The 27,400-nt window shown below is 38.6% G+C and overlaps 1 protein-coding gene across 1 annotated transcript in view; it reads left to right on the top strand.

Annotated features, from left to right (window-relative positions):
• The window catches only part of STOX1 (storkhead box 1), a 60,225-nt gene extending 35,555 nt beyond the window's left edge, over positions 1-24,670 (top strand). The window contains exons 2-4 of the mRNA XM_004427051.3: positions 17,453-17,605; positions 19,129-21,487; positions 24,235-24,670. Coding sequence (XP_004427108.1) covers positions 17,453-17,605; positions 19,129-21,487; positions 24,235-24,382 — 2,660 coding nt within the window. The 3' untranslated portion in view covers positions 24,383-24,670. The remainder of the gene's footprint in view (positions 1-17,452; positions 17,606-19,128; positions 21,488-24,234) is intronic.
• The last annotated feature ends 2,730 nt before the right edge of the window (positions 24,671-27,400 follow it).

The following is a 27,400-nucleotide window of genomic DNA, read 5'->3' as shown; positions in this document are numbered from 1 at the left end:
GAGGGTTTGCTTGGTCTACTCCAGCTGCCTTCTCTGGGTCTGACAGAAGGCAGTCTTACTGTGTTCATATTTGTCATGAATGTACCTCTTGCCGTTTTGCATTGGGGCATGAGTATTCGTGCCTCAAGAATTGGCGAGGAAATGTCTCTTTCAGCTACTTTTCTTTGTGGATAGAAAACAGCCAGGATAAGGTATTCTTCTAGAGGCCTTCTACCTGAGGCATATGGAGGAGGCCTTTGTGTCCTGACATAAAGAAACCACCCCCTTTTCCTCAGAATTTTGATGAGGTGTTTGATAGCACCAGATTATTGTTGAGCTATTGTCACCAACTCCAGGAGCAAAGCCACACTTTTCCAGGGTTCTGCTCCTATTGGCCGGGGGCTTTCTAGGCCACTGTTGTTAGGCACCAGGGGGCAGGGATTGATTGCCTGGGTTATATGAATTTATGTCCATCACACAGGAGGCAGATTCTAGTCACAGTTTTAGGATCCCAAGCTATAAGGGGCCTGCCCTGGACTTTACTGGATATCATCGGCTTTTGATAGTTAAGAGCTTCACATTTTCATTTGCTGATTGAGTGTCTACATGCTACATACATTTGCCTTCCACTATTTTGCCCCCCAAAAAAGTGGACTTTTAAAGAATAATTGTTTTAATACTCATCATAATTTGCCTCATCATAACTTGGAAATTTAAAAAAAATTTATATACCAACTAAATCCTTTGGAAATACAGCAAGGTATCAATAAATTAACAAAAATGTCCTTTGCAGAAAAAGTGGCATTAAATGTAGCGGGCACAAATCTATATGTTTCTGCTTTGTTGCTATTTTTTGTGAAACCAGTCTTTCAGCCTAAACATTTTTCCCATTTCCACAGCACCCAAGAGTACAAGACTGTATAAACCGAGAGAACATTGTTGTGAACTGTTTACTCTGACCCACAGCCTCTCCTAGCGTTCTGATCTGTGCTCCAGCTCAAGGGTCAGAGGTTCACAGCAGGCTTGGACTTAAGGGTGCTCTTCAATTACTCCATAGTAGTTGAGGATAAAGCCAAAGGGCTAGCCTTGTTTTATTGTGAAATCTGGTTACATCTATAAGTGGGATCTTCTACAGAGGAAGTTAATTTTTGTATTTTAATTATTGTATTCCAAAAATGCAAGAAATGCAAAGTAACTGAAACAAACTGTGGCTGTAGCTTAAAAATGATTCCTGCATCTGTCACAAATGTTCCCATGTCAGGGTTTACTCTGCTTTCCGGCACAAAAATCTCTTGATGATTTATGCACCTGACGACGTATCTTAGCAACGGCTGTGAAGGAAACACATTGAGAACCTTTCTCTAGGCTTTGTCTAGAGGAAGCTCCAAAGCAGAAGTTAAATGCGATTTAACACGTTCTCTAAAATGCAGTTAACGTACAGTTGTATTAAGGAGAAAAAAAGGCAATTTGTCTTCCTAGTTTGTAGTAGTTTTGTTTACTCTTTTAAAATACACATTCCCACACCATGGTAGGAATTAATGAATAACATTTTTAAGAGTGTCTTTGGATTTGGCAAGTAGTGTTAGGATTCTTTTTAAAAAGTTGTTTGTAATTTTAAGATATGTAAGAAAAAAGTTCTGTTTCTCATACATTTCTGCTTATTAACTAAAAGTAGTGCTTTCTGAAAAATTTTTTAACTTTTATTTTGAAATAATTGTAGATATTGTTAACCTAAAAATAAAGAGCCAAAATGAGAGGCAGAGAGGCATTTATTTTGGGATCAAAGAATTGCAGTTCCAGGAGCACAGATTCAGGTAGAAACCCAAATAGTATCCTGATTACAGGAGAGGGGCTCAGAGTTCTTATGGGGAAAAGGGAGGAAGATGAGGTAAGTTGTATTAAAGAAGAATCCGTTGGTGCTAGATGAGGTAAGGCTAGATTTGTACTTTGTTGATCGGTTAGCAATTCAGTCATCAGCAAAGTCCAATTTTGTCAGTTCTTACAAACAGGATATTCTTGTCCTTACTGACTTCTTGGAATGTTGGCAGTTTGGTCCAGTTTGGAAGATAAAGAAAACAAGATATGCAAGGCAATTCCTCTGAAATGGCTGCTCTGACTCTATTTTAATATGGCTGCACTCATACCAACTTTCACATTTTCCCCTTTTGATCAAGATCTTTCTCCAAAAACATTTGCTGATCAAACACTGGAAAGCATTGCTGATCAACTACTGGAAAGCATTGCTGATCACCCATCAAAGCATCATTGGTCCCTCATCTCCAGGAAGACTCAGTCCTGGTGTGTCATGTCCCACATAGGAGGGACAGTGGTTTCCTTAGGAGCCTTTAGACAACATTTGAGCAACAAGAGCCCCAGAGCAGAGGAAGGCTCTACTGCCAAATTCTTTTAAGGATAAACATCTTATGCAGTTCCTTGAAGTTTCTCGTGTGAAGTTTCATAAGCCTTAGTAATCGTTTCAAAGTGCTGAGTGACCATTATTCGAGTGGTGTTTTTATAACATTGAGCTATGTAGAGGAGACAACATTTACAACAACAAGAATTCCTATAATAACAAACAAAATGCTAAGTCCAAGTTGAAGAATAGACCTGAATCAGGCAGCTAAAGAGATGAGAGCAGCCAGCTAAAGAGATCAAAGAACGATGGGATGTCAGTGGGCACTGAATTAACCATTTGACTTGTGCCTGAATTCTAATTCTTACTCTACCTTGCCAGAGGTGTTTGCTCAAGTAAAACAAGAGGTATTTACAACAGGTACAAATGTTACGTCTTAAATCTCTGGGGATTTGATTAGTTAGGCAAGAATTGTAGACACTTAGCACAAGGAATTAGAGGAGGAGTGGTGGAGAGATTGGTAATTAAATGTACTAAAGGATTCTCTAGATTCGTCTACAGAATGAGGCTTCTGATGACAAATTTAATAGTCAGAAGGATTTCTCCTTTTTATAATAGATTGGGAGATGCAGATAAGAGTATTATGTTTCCAAGAAAGAGAGGAAGAAAATAAGATAAGAAGCAACAGTGATTAAAAAGTATAGACCTGGTCCAGCCATCTTGGGAAAGCTGTCTGCCTCCAATGTGGGCTGCTTCTCTTCCTAGTCAATTTGATTTGAAGGTCTTCAGCATTTGTACAGGACCAGATCTCAGGTGGAGCATTCTTTAGCTGTGAGGTGTATCTCCAAGGTTCAATGCCTTCTAGTTCTGCAGGAGTGTCCATGGTCAGGAGCACTTGGTAAGGTCTTTTCCTATGGGGTTCAAGGGCTATCTTCCTCTGATGATGCTTCCAGAATACCCAGTCACCAGGCTCTAGGCTGTGTCCGACAGGATCCTTTAAATGGGAATCCAGGAAAGCTTCTTTAATCTGTTTATGATAGGCTTGAGTATAAGACATTAGAGAGCTGATCATACTAGCATAAGACAACAAGGGATCAGCAGAAGGTTGTATACCAAAAGACATTGATCTGCTGGTGACTTATGAGTGAGTTTATGTTTTCCGAAAGGGGGTACTTGGAACAGTCAGTGAGATCAAAGGCAATACCTTAGTCCAGGAGAGTCCAATCTACAGGTATATAACAAAATCTCAAAGACAATTAATGGGACTAGAATCTAATATCTACAAAGGTGCAAACATAATTTTTCTCTCTACAATTACTCTCATTTTTTTTTTTACCAAAGATAATCACAGTAAAACTAATTTGTTTATTTTAAAACTTGGCCTTATTATTTATATAAATAAAAATAAGAATATTCACTGAGAGTTTCTGAATTCTGGAGGGATCAGGTAGGGAGAAAAAGTAAATGTTCCATCTTTCTTCACAAAGGTATATCGTACCAGATTGTTGACAGCTTATGAGAAAAGATTAATTTCCATCTGGAAAAACAAAACATTAACATTCTCCTCAGTTCATGTAGCCCCATGTAATTAATATTTATTCTTGATTTTTTGTTAGCAGTTTTATGAAGCCATCAGTCTCTCTGTTAAGAGTTCTGTAATTTCTTACCCAGTTCAGTTTTATGATGTGAAAGTTTATCAGAAACCTGTATTCTAGAGTGTCAGAGTCCTTTCCATGGATCTCTCTGAAGATGAAACATTTTTGTAAAAGCATCAGTAAACCATAACTATCCATAAATGACAAAAGACTTAACACTGTAATGCAATTGACAGAGAAACTTGGTTATTTTTATGACATACACATTTTAAGATAATAACTAGACTTATGAATGATATTATTATACCAGGACATATCAAAATTTTTAAAATTTCATATACTTTCTAAAACATTTATGTTAATAATATTCACTCACACAATATAACCTAATAAGTTTTATCATCACTTATTTGACAGTGCTTCCCACGTAATTTAACATATCAGATAAGACTAATTCATTTGGGGCCAGCCCGGTGGCTTAGCGGTTAAGTACGCGCACTCAGCTGCTGGCGGCCCCGGTTTGGATCCCGGGGGAGCACCGACGCACCACATCTCCGGCCATGCTGAGGCTGCGTCCCACATACAGCAACTAGAAGGATGTGCAGCTATGACATACAACTATCTACTGGGGCTTTGGGGGGAAAAATAAATAAATAAAATCTTTAAAAAAAAAAAAAGACTAATTCGTTTAATTTCCTTCTTTTTGTAAGGAGAGAGAACAAATCTTTGAGATGTTTCAGGGATCCTCTGCGAAATCCCAAAGTTAGCTAGAGGTAAAAAAGACTTCATTTAGAATCTGATTTTGGGAAGTTTGTCAAAAATATCAGAATGTTGTAAAACACTTGGTCAAATAGGATCATGGGTCACTATGAAACAATGCTTAGTTATCCTTTTAAGCGTGGTGAGAATTAAAGACTTTCAGGCAAAAAAAAAGACTTTCAGGCAAATTCAGGAAGTTAAATGATCAGATCTGGTAATTAAAGATCTGATCAAAATAATACAGGAAATTCTTTTGATAAAACATAAAATCCCTGCCATTTAGGTAGACTACTCAAAAGTAAAGAAAAAAACCTTTCATAATCTCTTTATCAAGAGCAGGAAAAAAGTGCAAGAATATCTTATAATTTTAATAGGAAGAAAAGCAAATTCTAATGTTGCTCCAGCTTACTTTTGATATTAAAACTCGTTTACTTAATTAAATTTGTTCCAGTCTTGGCCATGCACAAAATTCTTTTGTCGGGGTTCCTCTTCCACAAACATTCTATAACTTTCTTTTTTACATTCAGAATTTGTCCTTTCTTCTTTTCCATAACTTTTTACTTTTTAGGACCAATTAACTTTTTTAACAAAAATATCTCCATTTATTATGCCTTTTTTTTTTCCTGAAAACATACATTTTCTAATAGAATACATTATTTTAACATGGCACAAGGCATATTTACTAATAGATCCAAACATCTTTTAGCTTTTCTGTAATAAGAAGCCAATAATTAATGTCTAATATTTTATCTGGAAATTATCTAGATATTTAATGAATTTCCAATCATTTAGTTTAACTTAGCAAAACTCTAAAGTTTCAAGTTACCAAAAAGTTTTGAAGTTATTTTTTAAGTATACATACCATAAAACATAATTATTGCAATTAAAAAAAATTTTTTTTTTTTTTTGTGAGGAAGATCAGCCCTGAGCTAACATCTGATGCCACTCCTCCTCTTTTTGCCAAGGAAGATCGGCCCTGGGCTAACATCTGTGCCCATCTTCCTCTACTTTATATGGGACGCCACCACAGCATGGCTTGACAAGTGGTACGTCAGTGCGTGCCCGGGATCCGAACCTGTGAACCCTCGGGCCGCTGCAGCAGAGCGCGCGTGCTTAACCACTATGCCACCAGGCCGGCCCCCAAAAATTCTTATTGCATTAACATCTATTTAATTCATTTGTTCTTAACAGTCATACTTAGATTATTTATAAAAATCTCATAAGACATTAAAGCAGTTAGCCATCATCTTATTTTTTTCTTGCTGGCAAACTTTGTAATAGATATAACATGAGCTTGTTTGATAACCCAGGTAGAATAAAAGTTGCATGTTTTCATTACATCCAACGTTGATAACTCTGAAGACTTGACTATTTTAATTAAACTGACAAACTTAAATTAGCTTTAGGGCCGGCCCTGTGGCTTGGTGGTTAGGTGCGCGCGCTGCGATGCTGGTGGCCCGGGTTCGGATCCCGGGTGCGCATCGAGGCACCACTTCTCCGTTCATCCTGAGGCCGAGTCCCGCATACAGCAACTAGAAGGATGTGCAGCTACGACATACAACTATCCACTGGGGCTTTGGGGGGAAAAATAAAATAAATAAAATCTAAAAAAAAAAAAAAAAAAAAAAAATAAAAAAAAAAATTAGCTTTAATATTGAATATTTTCCTAATCACGTGATCCTGAAATTCATTTGGGTTAGTTTCTGTTATATTTTTGAGAGTATACTCAATTTATATAGTGCTTATTTGTTTCTAAGCCAATTAAGTAGAGTTCTCTACAAGTTAAACTTGATAATACCATTCAGAGGTAGAAAAATATCACACATTTATAACATACATAGGTGTAGACACATATACATAAGAGACCCCATAGCTATTGTTTTAAAATTATTGCCATGAATCAGGTATAGTAATACAAAGCTCACTAGTTATTTTTTTTTTTTAAAGATTTTATTTATTTATTTTTTCCCCCAAAGCCCCAGCGGATAGTTGTATGTCATAGCTGCACATCCTTCTAGTTGCTGCATGTGGGACACGGCCTCAGCATGGCCAGAGAAGCGGTGCGTCGGTGCACACCCGGGATCCGAACCTGGGCCGCCAGCAGCGGAGCGCGTGCACTTAACCGCTAAGCCACCGGGCCGGCCCTAAAGCTCACTAGTTATAAAAAAGAATAATTGGATCCAAATTTTGTTTCTGGCAGGTGGAATAAATTAAGATTACCTGTTTAAGAGGCTAAACCTTTTTTTTTTTTTTCCTACTAATATTTGTGGAGGAGACTTTTAAGATGCTTGATTTTGGGTAAGGGTGCATCTATAGCCGTTTGCCCTCTTTTTCCCGCTTCAGTCTTAAAGATTTGGGGATGGTCTAAATAAGAGTTCCCAGAGAGGTTGCAAGCCTTTTCAGATAAATAGGGGAGATTTTTGAATTGGTGAAAGAGAATAGGTAGAATCTGAATTGCCTCTAGAGCTGCATTTCCAGTTTTGCAAAGATTTATAAGATAAGGACGGTTGCTTTCAATTCCTCAGAAATTGGGTTGTAACTTAAATGACATCATAGGTTGATCTACCTGTCCAACTACATCATCCCTAATTTGCTTCTTTCTCTCTGAGTACACAGTTTATTTTAACTTAGGGAAGAAAGCCAATAAAAATTCCTATCAGACTCTGAATATCAGGTTTCAATTTGGCCAATTTTTGACCACAGAGCTTCAAAAAAAAAATCCTTCTAAATATCTTGCCATGGGACCAGGCTGGTGGTGTACTGGTTAAGTTTGCATGCTCCACTTCGGTGGCCTGGGGTTTGTGGGTTCGGATCCCAGGTGTGGACCTACATACTGCTCATCAAGCCATGCTGTGGCGGTGTCCCATGTACAAAGTAGAGGAATATTGGCACAGATGTTGGCTCAGAGACCATCTTCTTCAAGCAAAAGAGGAAGATTGGCAACAAATGTTAGCTCAGGGCTGATCTTCCTCACCAAAAAAACCTACCTAAATATCTTGCCAGTTTTCAGCTGGGGTCAAACAGTAAATACTTCTGGCAGTATTAAACGACTCTAAATTTTTTTTTTTTCCCTGGGGAAGATTCGCCCTGAGCTAACATCTATTGCCAATCTTCCTCTTTTTGCTGAGGAAGATTGTCCCTGAGCTAACATCTGTTGCCAATCTTCCTCTATTTTGTATGTGAGCTGCTGTCACAGCATGGCCAATGATAGACAAGTGATGTAGGTCTGTGCCCAGGAACTGAACTTGGGCCACTGAAGTGAAGCATGCCGAACTTAACCACTAGACCACCGGGGCTGGCCCAACAACTCTAAAGTTTTTAACTTTAATTTCCCCTTGGCTGTTTCGCTGTTTAAGAAAATAACATAGCATTTTATCAGGAAAAAAAGTCTCAAGAGTTTCATTAACTCCAGGAGAGGCCCATACAGGGACCCTCCTTCAAAGGTAGATATGGGGGTGTCTGTAAAGCCATCAACTTGGTGGACTTTTGTTTACAGTTGTGTAGTCTTTTCTTTCAGGTACATCTTATATCTTTAACTTTTCATTAGCTTTTTTTGCAACAGAAGTTTCAATGAAGTTATTTTGGAATTTCGAAGCCTTTCTTTTTAACTGCACCTTTTGAATGATGTTATCTAATTATAATGTTTCTTCTGTTGGCCACTGTAACTCCCCTGAGGCTGGTGGCAGTTTGGTAGGACCCCAGTCACAAGTGGATTTTAACCCCCATTTCTGCCCAACCATATCTGGCTGTGTGTAAATGGGGTGCAACCCACATTTCTGCCCAGCCACATCTGGCCACAAATGGTGAGCAACCCACGTTTCTGTCTGACCATATTTTGGGGCCCCCAACTGGATGGTTACCAAGCCAAACTCTCAGGACATGAAACAAGCTTAGTAAGATTTTGCTGTTCTTTGGAAATATTTGCAGCTTCTAAGACCATAGTTTTTAAGCAGGTGTGCCAGAAGGTGGCACACTTGACTCTTTAGAAATTAAAAGTCTTATTTTTGGTCTTAAATCTGTGGTTCTCAAGTGTAGTGTGCAAAAAGACAAGTTTTGGAAGCTCAAAAGAGCCCCAAAGTGGCCACTGTAATTTTAAATCTTTTGTATTATTGATCCACTGGGACAAATATACAGGACCATAGTTCTTAAATATAAAACCAACTGGAGTTCCAATGGAGGAACTTCTTGGGAAACTTTAGAAAATGAAAATTTTGTGGTAAAAAAAAAAAAGCCATGCAAACAAGAATGACAATAGGGAAATCTCTCAATTTAGAGTACTCACTGACCAAGGAAAAACTCCTCCTGAGAGAATCCCCTTCTGCAGCAATGACCACCAGCTGAAAAGTCTGCACCAGCACTGAGACAATTGTTTCCTGGGCAGTTGCCCCTGGTCCCCAAAAGAGGCACTGACCTCAACCAAATGGAGGGAAGTCAGAACCTGAGAGGATTCGTGACTGAAAGAGTCAGTGATCTGGGAACATTGAGCACAAGGGGCTCATGTAGGTATTTTACCCAGTTCCAGGGGACACTGGCCCACGATTGCTTCAGATCCCACTTCTGACACCATGTATGTTAACCTAAAAATAAAGAGCCAAAATGAGAGGTAGAGAGGTGTTTATTTTGAAATTAAAGAATTGCAGTTCGGAGAGCAGAGATTCCGGTAGAAACTCAAATAGTGTCCTGATTACAGGAGAGGGGCTCAGGGTTTTTATGAGAGAAAGGGAGGAAGATGAGGTAAATTGTATTAAAGAAGAGTCCATTGGTGCTAGATGAGGTAAGGCTAGACTTGTACATCATTGATTGGTTAGCAATTCGGTTATCAACAAAGTCCAGTTTCATCAGTCCTTACAAACAGGATATTCTTGTCCTTACTGACTTCTTGGAACGTTGGCGGTTTGGTCCAGTTTGGAAGATAAAGAAAACAAGATGTGCAAGGCAATACCTCTGAAATGGCTGCTTCAGCTCTATTTCTTTTTAAAATTATTTTATTGGGGCCGGCTCTGTGGCTTAGCGGTTAAGTGTGCGCGCTCTGATGCTGGCGACCTGGGTTCGGATCCCGGAAGCACCCCGAGGCACCACTTCTCCGTCCAACGCGAGGCCGAGTCCCACGTACAGCAACTAGAAGGATGTGAATCTATGACATACAACTATCTACTGGGGCTTTGGGGGGAAAAAACTGAATAAATAAAATCTTTAAAAAAAAAATAAATAAAATAAAATAAAATAAAATTATTTTATTGAGGTCATATTGGCTTATAACTTGTAAATTTCAGGTGTACATTATTGTATATCAGTTTCTGCATGACGTTCACCACCAATAATCTAGCTTTTATCCGTCACCATACATATGTGCCCCTTTACCCCTTTTGCCCTTCCCCCACCCCATTCCCCTCTGGTAACCACCAATCTGTTCTCCTTATCTATGTGTTTGTTTGTTTGTTTATCTTCCACATATGAGTGAAATCATGTGGTGTTTGTCTTTGTCTGGCTTATTTCACTTAGTGTAATACCCTCAAGGTCCATCCATGTTTTTGCAAATGGCACAATTTTGTCTTTATGGCTGAGTAGTATTCCATCATATATATATATATATATATATATATATATACACACACACACACACACACACATACACACACACACACACACCACATCTTTCTCCATTCATCCGTTGATGGGCACTTGGGTTGCTTCCATGTTTTGGCTATTGTGAATAATGCTGCGATGAACATAGGGATGCATAAATCTCTTTGAATTTTTGATTTCATGTTCTTTGGATAAATACCCAGTAGTGGGATATCCAGCTCTATTTTAATATGGCTACACTCATATCATTTTTCACAATATATAAGAAGTTACAAAGAAATGTACAGGAACATCCCTTGCACACCCCGTCTCCCCCATGAAAAATCTATTTTGTTTGTTAGTTTTCCTGTGAAAAGAGGAAACAAACTTAAGGATTGAATTAGAATATGGGCTGCTTCAGGTCTAACCCAAAGGCATAGTGGAGACCCAAGTACTGGACCCCAGTATACCTCCTTTGTTTCATTTGTACAGAAATGGGCAGCCACTGGCAGGAGGCACAGCAGGGGCACAGGACATGTGCTGATTTTTTAGCCACTCGTCTCTTTCCTTTTAATGTCTCCCCGTCTTCTCCTATCTCAAAATTTAAAGTGACTGGGGTTAGGGTAGAGGTGAGGTGAGGCTTGAATGTGTATTGTGTGGTCGAGCAAAGCCTTTTTGGGTTTTGCCCTCTGCTTCTCCAATACTCTACCCCTTATCTTACTAGGAGAGGAGACCACCCGCCTTTTTTTTTTTTTTTTTGTGAGGAAGATCAGCCCTGAGCTAACATCCATGCTAATCCTCCTCTTTGTGCTGAGGAAGACTGGCTCTAAGCTAACATCTATTGCCAATCCTCCTCCTTTTTTTTCCCCAAAGCCCCAGTAGATAGTTGTATGTCATAGTTGCACATCCTTCTAGTTGCTGTATGTGGGACGCGGCCTCAGCATGGCTGGAGAAGTGGCGCATCGGTGCGCGCCCGGGATCTGAACCCGGGCCGCCAGTAGCAGAGCACACGCACTTAACCGCTAAGCCACGGGGCTGGCCCCCGCCTTTTTGAATTAAGAATTTCTTGTCCACATGAAGTGGGGGCAAGTAATCAATTTAAGATCACATACAAGAAAAAGTCATAGTGTTTTGGGAGATGGAGAAGAGAGATATATAAAAATTTAAAGTCACTTACAACATCCACTTATGATAAAATAACATCCATTTATGATAAAAACTCTCAACAAAATGGGAATAGAAGGAAAGTACCTCAACATAATAAAGACTACTTATCACAAACCCACAGCCAACATCATACTCAACGGGGAAAGACTGAAAGCTATTCCTCTGAGAACAGGAATGAGGCAGGGCTGCCCACTCTCACCACTCTTATTCAACATAGTACTGGAGGTTTTGGCCAGAGCAATTAGGCAAGAAAAAGGAATAAAAGGAATCCAGATAGGTAACGAAGAAGTGAAACTCTCACTATTTGCAGATGACATGATTTTATATATAGAAAACCCTAAAGAATCCATTGGAAAACTATTAGAAGTAATCAACAACTACAGCAAAGTCGCAGGGTACAAAATCAATCTACAAAAATCAGTTGCATTTCTGTATGCTAATAACGAACTAACAGAATGAGAGCTCGAAAAGATAATACCATTTACAATTGCATCAAAAAGAATAAAATATCTAGGAATAAATCTTACCAAGGAGGTGAAAGACCTATACAATGAAAACTACAAGACATTATTGAAAGAAATCGATGATGACATAAAGAAATGGAAAGACATCCCATGCACATGGATTGGAAGAATAAACATAGTTAAAATGTCTATATTACCCAAAGCAATCTACAGATTCAGTGCAATCCCAATCAGAATCCCAATGACATTCTTCACGGAAATAGAAAAAAGAATACTAAAATTCACATGGGGCAACCAAAGACCCCAAATAGCTAAAGCAATCCTAAGAAAAAAGAACAAAGCAGGAGGCATCACAATCCCTGACTTCAAAACATACTACAAAGCAATAGTAATCAAAACAGCATGGTACTGGTACAAAAACAGACACACAGATCAATGGAACAGAATTGAAAGCCCAGAAATAAAACTACACATATACAGACAGCTAATTTTCGACAAAGGAGCTAAGAACATACAATGGAGAAAGGAAAGTCTCTTCAATAAATGGTGCTGGGAAAACTGGACAGCCACATGCAAAAGAATGAAAGTGGACCTTCTGCTATCGACATTCACAAAAATTAACTCAAAATGGATCAAAGACCTGAAGGTGAGACCTGAAACTATAAAACTCATAGAAGAAAATATAGGCAACACCCTATTTGACATTGGTCATAAAGGAATCTTTTCTGATGACATTTCTACCCAGAGTAGGGAAACTAAAGAAAAAATAAACAAGTGGGACTTTATCAGATTAAAGAGCTTCTACAAGACAAATAAAACCAGAATCAAGATGAACAGACAACCCACCAGCTGGGAGAGAATATTTGCAAAACATATATGTGACAAGGGCTTGATCTCCATAATATATAAAGAAGTCACACAACTGAACAACAAAAAAACAACCCGATCAAAAAATGGGCAGAGGAAATGAACAGACAGTTCTCCAAAGAAGATATACAGGTGGCCAATAGGCACATGAAAAGATGTTCAACATCACTAATCATCAGGGAAATGCAAATCAAAACAACACTAAGATATCACCTCACGCCCGTTAGAATGGCTATAATCACCAAGACAAAAAACAACAAATGTTGGAGAGGATGTGGAGAAATAGGAACCCTCATACACAGCTAGTGGGAATGCAAACTGGTGCAGCCTTTATGGAAAACGGTATGGAGATTCCTCAAAGAATTAAAAACAGAGATGCCCTATGATCCAGCTATCCCACTACTGGGAATCTATCCAACAAACCTGAAATCAACAATCCAAAGAGGCTTATGCACCCCTATGTTCATTGCAGCGTTATTCACTATAGCCAAGAAGTGGAAGCAACCTAAGTGTCCCTCAACTGACGATTGGATCAAGAAAATGTGGTATATATATATACAATGGAATACTACTCAGCCACAAAAAAAGACAAAATTGTCCCATTTGCAACAATATGGATGGGCCTGGAGGGTATTATGTTAAGTGAAGTAAGCCAGAAAGAGAAAGACAAACACTGTATGATCTCACTCATATGTGGAATATAAACCAACACATGGACAGAGAAAACTGTATTGTGTTTACCAGGGGCAGTGGGGGTTGGGGGTGGGCACAAGGGGTGAAGGGAGACATATATATGGTGATGGACAAACAAAAATGTACAACCCAAAATTTCACAGTTATAAACTATTAAAACATCAATAAAAAAAGTAAAAAAACAAATTTAAAGTCACTTATTTTATTATTTTTTTAACAATTTTTTAAATTTATTCCCCCCAAAGCCCCAGTAGATAGTTGTATGTCATAGCTGCACATCCTTCTAGTTGCTGTATGTGGGACGCGGCCTCAGCATGGCCGGAGGAGCAGTGCCTCGGTGCGCGCCTGGGATCTGAACCGAGGCCGCCAGCAGCGGAGCACGCACACTTAACTGCTAAGCCATGGGGCCGGCCCCTCAAGTCACTTATTTTAAGTTAAGCACATAGAGTTATGTTAAAGAAGCATAAAAATATTTGAAATTGTACTTTAATTCTATATTTTGTCTCGTTGAGGAGGGAGATAAAAGAGAAGAAAGTAAATCTCAGATGCAGAGGAGAAGAAAGAGAGGCAAAGAGGGAATGAAGACAGGGAGAGAGGTTTATTACCCTTAGGTGAGAGGTAGAGTTTCTAGGAGGACTTTGAGTTTTAGGTCAATTAATGTCCCACTTGGACATTTCAGAGCACCATGTCTTATCACTGCCTTTTGAAATACTAAGTAAGTGATTTGCCATTTATCCTAGCTTCCCAGAATACTATAGGTATCTTAGCATCACCCAGTGGGATAGCCACAAGCTCACCAACAGATCCGTCCCCAGGCTGCCAAAGCAGCTATTCTTCCTCATGTTGTGACCTTCCAAGGCCAGAGATGCCCCAGCCCTAGATGGAGAAGCTTCAGGAAACAGGAGCTTCAGAGAGCAGAGAACAAGGAAACAGACCAATGTAATCTATAACAGCAAAACTGCTTATCCGTTTCCTTATGGAAGTTCTTTATTTTCATGCAGATAAAATAAGTACTAAGGGCCACTTACCAGCTTTGGCTCCAACTCTTCACTCCTCACCAATTCTCTCACCACCTTCCTTCCCTCTCAACAACCAGTACAATGTACTGGCTTCTGCACTGTCACTGGGAGAGTCAACTGCAGGGTATAGCCGAGTTTTCTCAATTCTTTGGCTTCCCTCTGGCTACACTTAACTCTCCATGCAGCCCCAGGGCCATGTTTATTTGTTGAATGGTTAGCTACCTTAACATTGCTATCATTTTCACCCTAACCCTCTACCACTCCAAAAAGTGATCCTCAGACCTGCAGCATGGACATCACCTGGGAGGTTGTTAGAAATGCAGAATCATAGGCTCTGCTTCAGACCTTCTGAATCAGAATTTGCACATTAGCACAATCCCCTAGTGATGCTCCTATGCACCTTAAAGTTTTAAAAGCACTGCTGGCCTCCCTGGTTTTCATCCTTTTTTATTCCAGATTGCCACTTTGTCTGCCAGAAACCACACTTAAGTCACCTTGAGACTGAAGCTTCCTTCATAATCTTTGTATTCATTTTTTAATTTCCTAGTATACTCCAAGAATAGCTCTTCAAACCTCCTTGCCACTCTTCATCTCCTCATTCCCCTTTTTTTTCCTCCTCCCATTCCTTCCTCTCTCTCCCTGTCTAACTTTACAGAGATCAGATGACCTTGCTGTTCTAATATTTTTTTCCTTCTATGCCTCAGTATATTTCTGGTCTTCTGCCATCCTTTATTCTTTTCTCAGTTCTCATAGGAAGTAATATCTTCCTCATTTCTAAGATAGTTCTTCTACCTGTGCCTTTTATACATTTTCCCTTTCCTCTCCTTTGGGATCTTGCTGTCTTACTGACTGGTGTTCTCTTTCCCAGAATCATTTCCATCATCTCCACTAGGCCCTTCCTTTTTGCATCCAAATGTGCAGAGATCCTCTTTTAAGAAAATCACAGCATACACACACATTCACATTCACTTGATCCTACTCCTTTCTGGTGTGTGTTCTGTTTCTCCTCTTCCGCAATCAGATTTTTCCAACAATTGGTCTAGAACAGTGATTTACAGTTGGGGTGGTTTTGCATCCTCCCTCTTCCAGGACAACTGACAATGTCTGGAGACATTTTTGTTTGCTGCAACTGTGGGAGATGCTACTGGCATCTAGTGTATGGAGGCCAAGGACGCTACTAAACATCCTACAATGCACAAGACCCGCCCCCCCCCACCAAATAATTATCTGGCAAAGGTGACCAACCATCCCAGTTTGCCTTCGATTTTGCCAGTTATAGTACTGAAAATACCACGTCCCAGGAAATCCCTCAGTCCTGGGTGTACTGGGACAGTTGGTCACCCTCTATCTGGCCCAAAATGTCAAAAGCGGCGAGGAAGGACCCTGCTCTCAGAGCACGCTGCTCTCAAAGGAAGATGCATTAACTTCACTTGTTTCTCACCAACTGGCTTCTCTTCAAGTTGACATTTAGTTTCTATGTTCTGTTCTATGGAGACAGTTCTCCATGTGTCACCAATGGTCACCTTCCAAGCAAGAAATCCAATGGCTTTTTTTCTTCCTCCTTCAACCTTTTTTTATCTCTTTCAAGCATTTGACACTGTTGATTTGCTATTCGTTTTTTTTTTTTTTTTTTTGTGAGGAAGATCAGCCCTGAGCTAACATCCATGCTAATCCTCCTCTTTTTGCTGAGGAAGACCAGCTCTGAGCTAACATCTATTGCCAATCCTCCTCCTTTTTTTTTCCCCCCAAAGCCCCAGTAGATAGTTGTATGTCATAGTTCCACGTCCTTCTAGTTGCTGTACGTGGGATGCGGCCTCAGCATGGCCGGAGAAGCAGTGCGTCGGAGCACGCCGGGATCCCAACCCGGGCCGCCAGTAGCGGAGCGCGCGCACTTAACCGCTAAGCCACGGGCCGGCCTTTCTATTCGTTTTGAAGCCATTTTTTTTCATACTCTTAGTTCTCTCTATTCTACCCCCCACTACTGTGCCTTCTCTCTTTTGTGGGTTCCTATTTCTACTATCTCTTAAGTGTAGATAGTCTCTTAGTTAAGTGTTCTTTCGCTCTCTTCTTTACTCTCCTATTAAAGAATTTTTTCCACTCCTTGCTTCAAATCTTACCTCTATTAGTTGATTGCCAAATCTCTTTCCTGAGTTCTGGTGTTTCATTTCCAATTAATTGGAGGATTCCCTTGGATGTCCAGCAGAATCTAAAACTCAACCTGAGTAATGTCAGGTTAAGAAGAATATTTAATACATTGGCAAGAAGGAAAGACAATATGGTCTAGCTTACATTTCTAGCCTTATCTTCCACTTTGGTCTGATATAACCCTTAAACTCTATCCAACTAGGATAATTGTATCTATGCTCTTATATACTTCATGCTTTCCTCCTTCCATGGTTTTGCTCCGTGTCTTCTTGCTAATTGGAAAACACTTCTGCCCTTTCCTTCTTCAAATCATCCTAATTATTCCAATCAGGAATTCATCAGGAATGATGAAAATACTGGATTAGGAGTCGGAAGACCTATTTCTGTTACTTTACTTGCATTTAGACCTTGGGACAATTACTTGAGCTTTCTATGGCTTTATATATTTTAAAGAAGGAAATAATTCCATCCTTGCCTGTCTCTGATAGCTAATATGAAAAAATGCTTTGAAAGATGTGAATTGCCATATAAGCATTGTCTGACTTGAACTCTGATAGCACTTTGTGCCTTTTGTATGGAAACTTAACTATCTCTTGCTTATAAAGTAGTGACAAATACTACAGACTTGTTAAAAGTAGGAATCATAATGTAAACCATTTTCTTCCCTAGTTTCTATCATTGTGCATGTCATGTTAACAGATTCTGAGTAAAGACTGATGAAAGAATAGCAGTCTACCAGCTATTCAGTCTTTATAACTATCCTACCTATCCTTCATTCCAAATATTTTATTCCACATCAAATTTATCACCTTTCTTTTTTTTTTTTTTTTTAAATCTCCAATTTAGGTGATGTCTTTCCAGTGCAAATGAATCCAATAGCTCAATCTCAGTTTGTACCTTTGGCTGAAGTTCTTTGCTGTGCTATATCTGATATGAATGCCGCTCAGACTGTAGTAACACAGGAATCGCTGTTGGAGCATTTGATGAAACATTACCCAGGTAGAGTAAAAAGTTTTTCTCTATTAGTTCATTGCATGTTTTTGGTTTCTATTTATAAATTATCTTAAACACATAAACTGGGCGATATCCAATTTTTGACATAAACTGGGCGATATCCAATTTTTGTTTTTCTATTATAGAACCTTATATTAGAGCCCTGCCAGGAAAAGGCCTGCATCAACAAATTTGATAAGGGTATTTCTTTTACTTTCCTTTTAAAAAATAACATTTATGGCAATAAATAAATCAGACTCTGTAGAAACGGGTGCAAAGCAAAAAAGGAAAAGTGCATCTTCTCCCCCCGCCTCCTATTCTTCCATTGCCACTTCCCAGAGGTGACAACTTCTATTGCTTATGGCTTCTTATGTATACTTTCATAAATCTTATTTGAGTATATGTATCTTTTTTTATAACATAAGTTGTATCATTCTATACATTCTCTCTGCACCTTTCCTTTTTTACCTTAAAAACATATTTTGGGGGCTGGCCCAGTGGCACAAGCGGTTAAGTGCACGCACTCCGCTCTGGCGGCCCGGGGTTTGCTGGTTCGGATCCCGGGCATGCACCGACGCACTGCTTGGCAAGCCATGCTGTGGCGGCATCCCATATAAAGTGGAGGAAGATGGGCATGGATGTTAGCCCAGGGCCAGTCTTCCTCAGCAAAAATGAGGAGGATTGGCAGATGTTAGCACAGGGTTGATCTTCCTCACAAAAAAAAAAAAACAACACATATTTTGGAGATCTTTCCATATTAGCATATATTGATCTACCTCATTCTTTTCATGGCTACATGATATCCCAGTGCACGAATGTAGAAGAGTATTTTTTATTTTTCCCATTATAAAACGAATGTATTTATTGTAGAAAAATCCAGGAAATATAGAAAAGTAACCACTTACAGTACCACCACCCAAAGGAAACCCATGTTAACATACTGATGTATTTTCTTCCAGTGTTATACTTATATAAACATTTTTAACATTGTTTTCACAATATAAATATAGTTTTGAATCCTGCTATTTGGAAAAGGGAATTTCTTTTAAAATTATTTGTTACCGTCTCAGTTTGAAAAACCACCATAATCCAAACATTAGGTGATGTGCCCTCACCCAAGCAGATTGGTTTTCATTTTCTCTTTAGATTTCTTATTATGACTTGAGCTATGAGACTCTGGTTTTCAAAAACTCCCATGTTTGCTCTCAAGAATGCTTTCCTTAGTCAAAATTTAAACTTATAATGGGGTTGTATAACTTGGTGTTTGTATTTGAGTGAACTCAGATTTTTTTCCTCTACTTAACCATTAAGCTAGCCATATGTTTTTGTGTAGACCAAATTATATTCCTATTATTCAGTTAAATTATGATTATTATTAATGTTTCTTTGGCATTGCAGTTCTAAATATTGTGTTACAGTTAGCTCTGGGTTCATCAAGCAAATGTGTGGTCATTTCTGAGTTACTGATTTCACTCATTAGCATGTTTCTTATTCAAAATCTATCACTGTAAAATTTTTGTTTGTTTTAGGCATTGCAGTTCCATCTCAAGATATTCTCTATACCACTCTGGGAATTCTGATTAAAGAAAGGAAGATTTATCACACTGGAGAAGGATACTTCATAGTTACTCCTCATACTTACTTCATCACAAATATAAACCTCCAAGAAAATAAGAGAGTCCTGTCAGATGAAAGTCACCCAATGCCAACTTGCGTTACATATCTGGTGAGCATGGAGAGCTGTGCAGAGTTAGCCAAAGAAAATGCTGCTCCCATTTCCCATTGTCAGTCGTGCCGGTGTTTCCCTGATGTGTGCACTCAAGATGGACAGGAACCACCGGCTGCTGCAGAAGTGACCAGAAAAGGCCAGAAAGGTCCTGGGGAATCCAAATCTTTGGTACAGAATCGAGCAGTTTCAGTGTCTGAGGAGAATCACGTCTGTGAGAGCAACAAACCTTTACCATACACAAAAGAGAGAGAAAAAGGCAAGAAGTTTGGCTTTAGCCTCTTCTGGCGCAGTATATCCAGAAGGGAGAAGTCTAGAACACAGCACAGCAATTTCTCTGCCCAGTTCCCACCGGAAGAATGGCCCGTTCGAGATGAAGACAACTTGGACAATATCCCTCGAGACATCGAACATGAGATAATCAAACGAATTAATCCTGTTCTGACTGTTGACAATTTAATCAAACATACCGTCCTTATGCAAAAATATGAAGAAAAGAAAAAATATAATAGCCAGGGCACTTCCACTGATATGCTGACAGTCAAGCACAAGTATCCTTCAAGAGAGGGAGTTAAGAAAAGGCAGGGCCGGTCTGCAAAGACTCAAAGGCGAGGCCATTCTCATAGGGATAGACACAAAGCCAGGAGTCAGGGAAGTGAGCCTCAGCCAGGAAGCATTAGACTGGACAAACGCCCCAAGCTTCCTGCTACAGAGTCCACCCCCAGAATTAAGAGGCTAAACAAAGCAGTAGTTCAGAAACCACTTGGTGAGAATACGTCAGTGCTAGGTTCCCATTTGATTTACAAAAAGCGAATCAGTAATCCTTTCCAGGGTTTGTCTCACCGAGGGAGCCCAATTACCAAAGGGCACACCATCCAGAAGACCGGTGATCTGAAACCCAGTCAGACTGGACCGAATGGAGAGTCTTCCCAAAGGTCAGGGTCTTTGGATTCCTCAAGAATCTTTGAAAGTGAAGCCAAACAGCTGTATGCTGAACAATGTAATGATAAACTGAAGGCGGAGTCCATTTATATGCATAATTCCACTGTCAAATCTACTGGTGATGACTTTAGGGATCACCTCTTAAATTACTCTCAATGTAGTGTTTTGCAAAGTGATAGTAAATGCTGTTCCTTTAGAGAAAGCATGTTGAGATATGATGTGTATGGTGGAGAAAATGAGGTAAACTCTGAAGTCTTGAAAAAAAATTATTCTCACTTTAACACATTAGAGGAGATAAAAGAAACCCAACATGTCCTGCCATCACGAGGTTCCTCCTCTTTAGACCAAGCATCCTCTGCTTGTAGATTAATTGATAAAACAATGCACCAGTTCCAAAATCTTGGTCTTTTGGATTATCCAGTTGGTGCGAACCGTTTGAGACAACCTGAGAGACAAGACACAGACTCAGAAGAAACACTAATGAGAAAGGCATTTGTCCAGGAAGGAGAGACTGTAAGTCTAGAAAATGAAGGGCCCTCTGATGATGACCAGGCCTTGTATCAGAATGAAGTGGAAGATGATGATGGTGCCTGCAGTTCATTATATCTAGATGAGAATGACTTTTCTGAAAATGATGACTTATGTCAAATGCTGCCTGGCTACATTCAGTATTCCTTTACAGGCGGAAGGAAGTGGAATCATTTAGGAAAACAAAAGGTGACTGAAAGATCTCTGACTGAGTACAACAGCAAAATACATAGGTTTGAGCCTCAGGTGCTTAAAGGAAATGAATGTTACAAACCTACGGGATTGCTCCCTAACTCAGGTGAAAGCCAAAAACCTAATCTCTCTGCTGAAAGCTGTGGCCTCAATTCAGGGACCTGGTCCAGTTTTAACTATGAAGAGCAACCTAGTGTTGCTAAATGTGGACAGGCCTTAGCATCTGTTGATGGAAGTATCTTTGATTACTATAGCACAAGGAACGCCAGTTCTGAAGCTGAAACTCTACACGACTCTGTTGGTGGCACAGGAAAGAAATCAGCTAGTTGGAGTCAGAATGCTCAGAATCAGGAAATGAGAAAAGAGTTCACACAGAAGTTAGACCTTTTCAACACTTCACCTATGCCAGTGTTGGCTCAGGATATCCAACAAAAACATAGTCACTTGGAAGGAACAGAAAATCATAGCATGGCAGGAGATAGTGGAATAGATTCTCCACGGTAAGTGCATACAAAAGTGTTTGATTAGCCGCTATCCCACAGGAATTATTAAAATTAAGGGTGTATTGAGTTACCTAGTGGGAGACTCCTGAATAAGCATTTTATGATACAATTCTGCCAGCCTTTACTGAATAAATTGTATAAAGCTACAGTGAACTCTCTTATATAATAGGATAGAGTTCATTTTTAATGTTAACCAAAATTTGTTCCACTACTACTAAATCTTACTAGGATGGAACTGCTATAAACCAAGCACTTCCTGAACTGACTGTTGAAAGATTTCCCTTATATTCCTTGTTCTACACAGGGTGAGAAAGAGATACGGCTACTTTCCACTAATATTCTCCAAGTCAATTTGTTTAAATAACATTGTTCACATTATAAAAGTAATGTGATCATAATGGAACATTTGAGAAGTACTGAAAAGTATTTTAAAAAAAAATACATATAATCACCCTACCATCTAGATATTCTTTAAAAATCCTTTTTTTTTTTTGGTGTATTTATAACACTTCAGTCTGAACATATTGATCTATATAGGATCCTGGGTGCAGCCCTACTCACCGTTCATCAAGCCATGCTGAGGCAGCGTCCCATATAGGAGAGCTACAACTCCATAACTATGATACACAACTAAGTACTAGGGCTTTGGGGAGAAAAAAGGAAAAAAAGGAAGATTGGCAACAGATGTTAGTGCAGGGCCAATCTTCTTCTTCTTCAAAAAGGTATATCATGAACATTCTCCTCAATAGTTTTCTAAAAGGTCATCTTAAAATTTGGCATATGCCTTTATTAGTTTTTTTACTATATAAAATTATTGTTTACCTCCTTTTGAAAAAGTAAAGAAATATAGAAATGTAAAAAGTAAAACTAGAAGTCTTCCTTCCCCAACCTTTCCCATTCCCATTCCACAGAGGTGACCTAAACATTGTTAACAGTTTGGTATATATTCTTTCAGAATTTTTCTATGCATTTATAAATATAATTATTTTTTAACAACCAACTTAGAGCTGTGGCTTTCTTTTTTCACATAAATTATGGATATCCTGCAATCAGTATGTATAGATCCAGCTCATTCTTTTTAATGGCTGCCTAGTATTCCATTATGTATATAATAACTTATATAACCATTATTTTCCTTCCTTTGACATTTAGATTCCCAATTTTTTGCTATAATAAATCAATCTTCAGTGATTTTTTTCCATATAAATATTTTCAGATATTTCTGATTATTTATAACTTAGGCTAAATTTCTGGAAGTCTGCATTTTTAAAATATACCTTTACTTCTTTATTGTGGAACAGATCTTTTCTGCTTAAAACAAGAGTTTAATTCATATTGTCTTTTTTTTTTTTAGTGAGGAAAAGATGGACTTTTTTTTTTTAATTTTTTGTTTATTGCAGTAACATTGGTGTATAACATTGTATAAATTTCAGGTGTACTTTATTATACTTCTATTTCTGCATAGATAACATCATGTTCACCACCAAATACTAATTACAACCCATCACCACACACCTGTGCTGAATTATCCCTTTTGTCCTCCTCCCTCCCCGCTTCCCCTCTGGTAACCACCAATCCAATCTCAGTCTCTATGTGTTGTTGTTGTCTACTACTTACTGAAGGAAATCATACGGTATTTGACCTTCTCCCTCTGACTTATTTCACTTTGCATAATACCCTCAATGTCCATCCATATTGTCACAACATATTAAGTCTTTAAAGTATCAAAATATGTTGTCTCCAAAGTAAACAATGGTGGTGTAAACCAACAAGCCATGGATTCCCTTTCTTTCTGGCAAAGCAACAACAACAAAAAAACCAAAACAGATAAGGAAAATTAATCCTTGACATGCAATTGAGAATTTAAATTTGCAAAATCTTGAGAAATTTAATTTCTTAAAAATTGCTTATAATATGGTTTTCTTGAAAGACACATAACTATAATCATTAAAGACGTAGAGGAAAAGGGAGGGAAGTTGAATATCAGCTATGTGCCAACTGTTATAAGGATTAGGAGAACAGAGATGAACAAGATATTGTTGCTACCTATAGGAAGCTTACAGTTGAGTGTAGTTGAGGAGACCAATAAACAGACAAATTAAATGCAAGAACAAAGCATAAACTCTTCATAACTGCCAAAGAGATGTGGAATTAAGAGTGATGGGCTGTGTAGGGGAAGACTTATTGGAGGACACATTTTTGAGACATATCTTAATGTAATGGACAAGGGATGGCGAGGAGGTAAGGTGGTCAAAGAGGAATGTCAAAAGCAAAATGCCCAAACAGTAGTGTGACTTGGCTGAAGCAAGGCAGATGTGTTAGATAAGGGGTTAACATAGCTTACAGCTCCTAGGAAAGAAACATTGTCAATATGAAAAATATAGTTGGCTTTTCTCTTCCATACGACTCCTCAAAAAAGAAATAAATTATACAACAAGATATTGGTCACTTCAGTTGCTCAGGGAACTTATTGTTTCTGACTAGATTATACTTGATACTGGACCTGAGAACAGATGTTCAGAAAATATGAACTTCTTGGAAAGCAGCTGTCAAGTAACTGACGTGCTATGGGAAACCTTTAAAATGTGAAGAGCACTTTAGATTTTTAAAGGTTAACGTATCAATCCACCTTAGTGTTAGTAAATGTTAGACTGCTTCAAAGTAACAAATGAAGGTATAAGGCCTTGATTAGAAATCCAGGCCTCTTTTGAAGATAATAATTCTATTATTTTTAATATCTTTAGGACACAGAGTCTGGCATCTAATAATTCAGTCATTTTGGATGAACTAAAAAGAAGACAGAATTTTCTGCAGAACTTTGAAGGCACAAAGAGCAGTCAAACACTCACATCCAATCCCTTACTACAGCTAACTCCAGTCATAAATGTTTAATTCTTATTGTCCTTCTAGAAACTTTTTCTTTGTAAAAATGTACAGCATTAATTAGAATGTTTTAATCAACTGAGTATACAAGAATTCTCTAAAGCCAAGCATATATGCTATTAATCTCATTACATATTTTGTTCTAGTTACTGGCTTTTTTCTTTTTTTGAGATTTTGAAGCTTTTTTTTTTTTTTAGCTTATTTTACTATGAATTTATTGGGAATATGTAGATTGTTTGCAATTAAAAAAAACATGGAATCCTTGGTCCTTTTCCAATTAAATGTAATTAACTCGAATTTTTAGACATTCATTAGTTTCTCAAATATGTAGGATGTTAATTTAGTACCCAGCAGTGAATTTGTCTATCCACACTAAAGCTGAGTTCTTATGTTAGGTGGATCTCACCAGATTTCACACAAAAATCCAGAAAATAGTGTTTTAGGGTTGTATAGATACTTTGTTTGCAGCTAAAGTATTTTATCGTTATCAGAAAGAATTTATGTAGATGTCTTGGGTACTTTGCAACAAGAATTCCTTCCATCCATTCATGGCTGCCAAGGATCTTCTCTGCGACCAGCTTGAACATGAACAAACGGCTCCACGTTGTGACTGACTAACAGTGTCCAAAATACCTATGGCAGTAGGCATCTGGCTCTACTATTTCTCTGGTTCCTTCTCATATTTGAGGCTCTCTATCGCATGGCAGTGAGAAGTCAGGATGTTCTCAGATGGTGGAGATAGAAGGGAAGCAGAATGGTTGCAGAATTGCTTGTGAGTGAAGGAGTGGTTCTGAATTAGAGATTTAGAGAAAAGATGGAAGATGGCTGATAGTCCATCTACATTTGATCCATTTCCACTCATGATAAGACCTTAGCTTTGCCAGAGTTTGTTCTGGCAGGCCTTTTCAGACCAAGTAGTGGAATGGTTAGTTGTCTTGGTTTGGGGAACGTGGAGCAGTCGAGACTGGTTTTGGCATATTGGGTAGATGCTAATGCTGACTGTGGTTAAAGGGATGTTTCTTCTAAAAGGTTTCTAAGGATTGTCAAGGCCTTAAATCTCAAAGATGATTGAATAATTGGAGAGTGCCTCTTTCCAACTCTCATCATCCTGATAACAGTGAAGGCCAGAATGAAGCTCAGCACTGGAGAGCTGCCTCCAGGCCCTATGGCTGTGCAGAGGAGGGGAGATCAGATTCGCTGCTCTGTTTTGCAGTGGTTGGACCACTCTCTCCTGACTACTGGTTTTCAGTATCCCTAACCAACCTACCATGGCATTCCAAGATTAGCTGTGGTCACAAGGACATTCAAAACCCTAGGCAAAGTACCAAGAAGGGTAATCTAGATAGAAAAGCCTTGTAGGGGAGGCATTGTTTTAGGGGGTCTTACAGCTTGGAATCAGCATCAGTGAATAGAAGTTAGGAGAAAGATTTCAGCTCAGTATGAAGAACTTCCCATTAGACAAAACCATCTATAGAGGAAATAGACATCTTTGTAAACAAATGAATTTCCCATTACTTAGGGCATTCAAGCAGAGTCTTGGTGATCCCTTGACTGGTTATGTTGCAGAGGTATTTCCAGTACTTAGCTTAACAGGGTGTCTGCACTAGATGATTTTGAAGATTCCTTCCAACTCTAAGGTTTTGTGCTTATAAGATTCAGTGAGAGTTATATGTCAAATATATCTCAATAAATAAAAAAGAAAAAATAATTCAGTGAGCATCCTGTGAAATACTGAACTCATGTAAGATTCCTGAGTATTGCTTCCAGTTCTCCGTTTCTGCACCTATCCTTGCCAATCCTTGGAAAAAGAAGCACCAACAACTCAGTCTGTCTTTGATTTTGGACCTGGACAAGTTTCTTAGAAGAGTGAGGAATCCAAACTTTTTTGTGGCTCTAGCCACATCTAGGGACCAAATGAAATCCATCTAATTTTGCCACTGGATGCATTATTACACTCTCTAAGTGCATTAAATGAAGCCTATTATGAAACCAATAAACTTCCCTTCTACAAAACACAACATCTGACTTCAGATGTTAACGATGGGTATATGTGTTATTAAATTGTTGTTTGGGAGCTTATTCTCTAAAAGAGGTGACTTGCATTTTTTCCCAATATTAATTTTTGTGTGTGGAAACTTTAGTTCTTGATTTCTCTTCTCCCTCGTAGTCTATTCTTTAATGAGAAAACTGTTCTCTTGAGGCAGCATGATGACCTGAGCTTAGGAGTCAGACAAGTTTGAATCCCAATTCCAGTCTTTGGTAGCTGTGTAATGGAGAAAGTTACTACACTTCTCTGATTCGGTTTTCTTATGTGTAAAAGGGAGACAGTAATATCTACCTTACAAGATTGTTGTAAGATTTGAGGATAATCTATTGAAAGTGCCCAATGCGGAAGGCACCTAATATAGTTATAAATGTATATGTGTATATTTTTATATATTTATATATCCACAAAACTTGCCTGATAGGTAAATACAATATAGTAGGCCTACCGTCTTTTTCCAGGTTGTCTGGAATTCCTCCATTTAGAGTCAGTCTTTTAATGTTAAGATTATAGAAAGTATTGGCAGTCAAGATCCAGATATGCCTGGGGGAGGTATTATGCCTTTGGCTGACAAATTTTCAGTTAATACCTTATATTATAAATAGGAATAAAATATGCAATGCATGGGCTTATTGTAGCCATTCATACAATGTGAGATCTGGTTCATCCTCATCTGGGATCTCAGACTCCTAAGAATGCTCAAAGTGGCTGTGTTCTGCAAACTATTTTCACTATTTCAAAAATCCTAATAGAAATTGTACATTTCCTTTGCCTAACTCCTTGCTAACTAAAATGTCAAGTTTCTTTGCCAGTGGCTGAAATCACACCAGCTCAGTGATGCAACACTATCACATGCTTTATGACATTGCTAAGCTGCATTTGTATCTTAAAGATTAGATGAATAACCATGAATCAATTTTTACTAAATGCAATTTAGCAGACAGATGTTTCAAAATGTCAGATCCATGAGTGAAAAACAATGG

This window comes from Ceratotherium simum, chromosome 6 (genome assembly GCF_057802395.1).
Source record: "Ceratotherium simum simum isolate JZ-2026a chromosome 6, ASM5780239v1, whole genome shotgun sequence".
Lineage (NCBI taxonomy): Eukaryota > Metazoa > Chordata > Mammalia > Perissodactyla > Rhinocerotidae > Ceratotherium > Ceratotherium simum.
The sequence above is the reverse complement of the archived record's forward strand: the minus strand, read 5'-3'. Positions and strand labels throughout refer to the sequence as shown.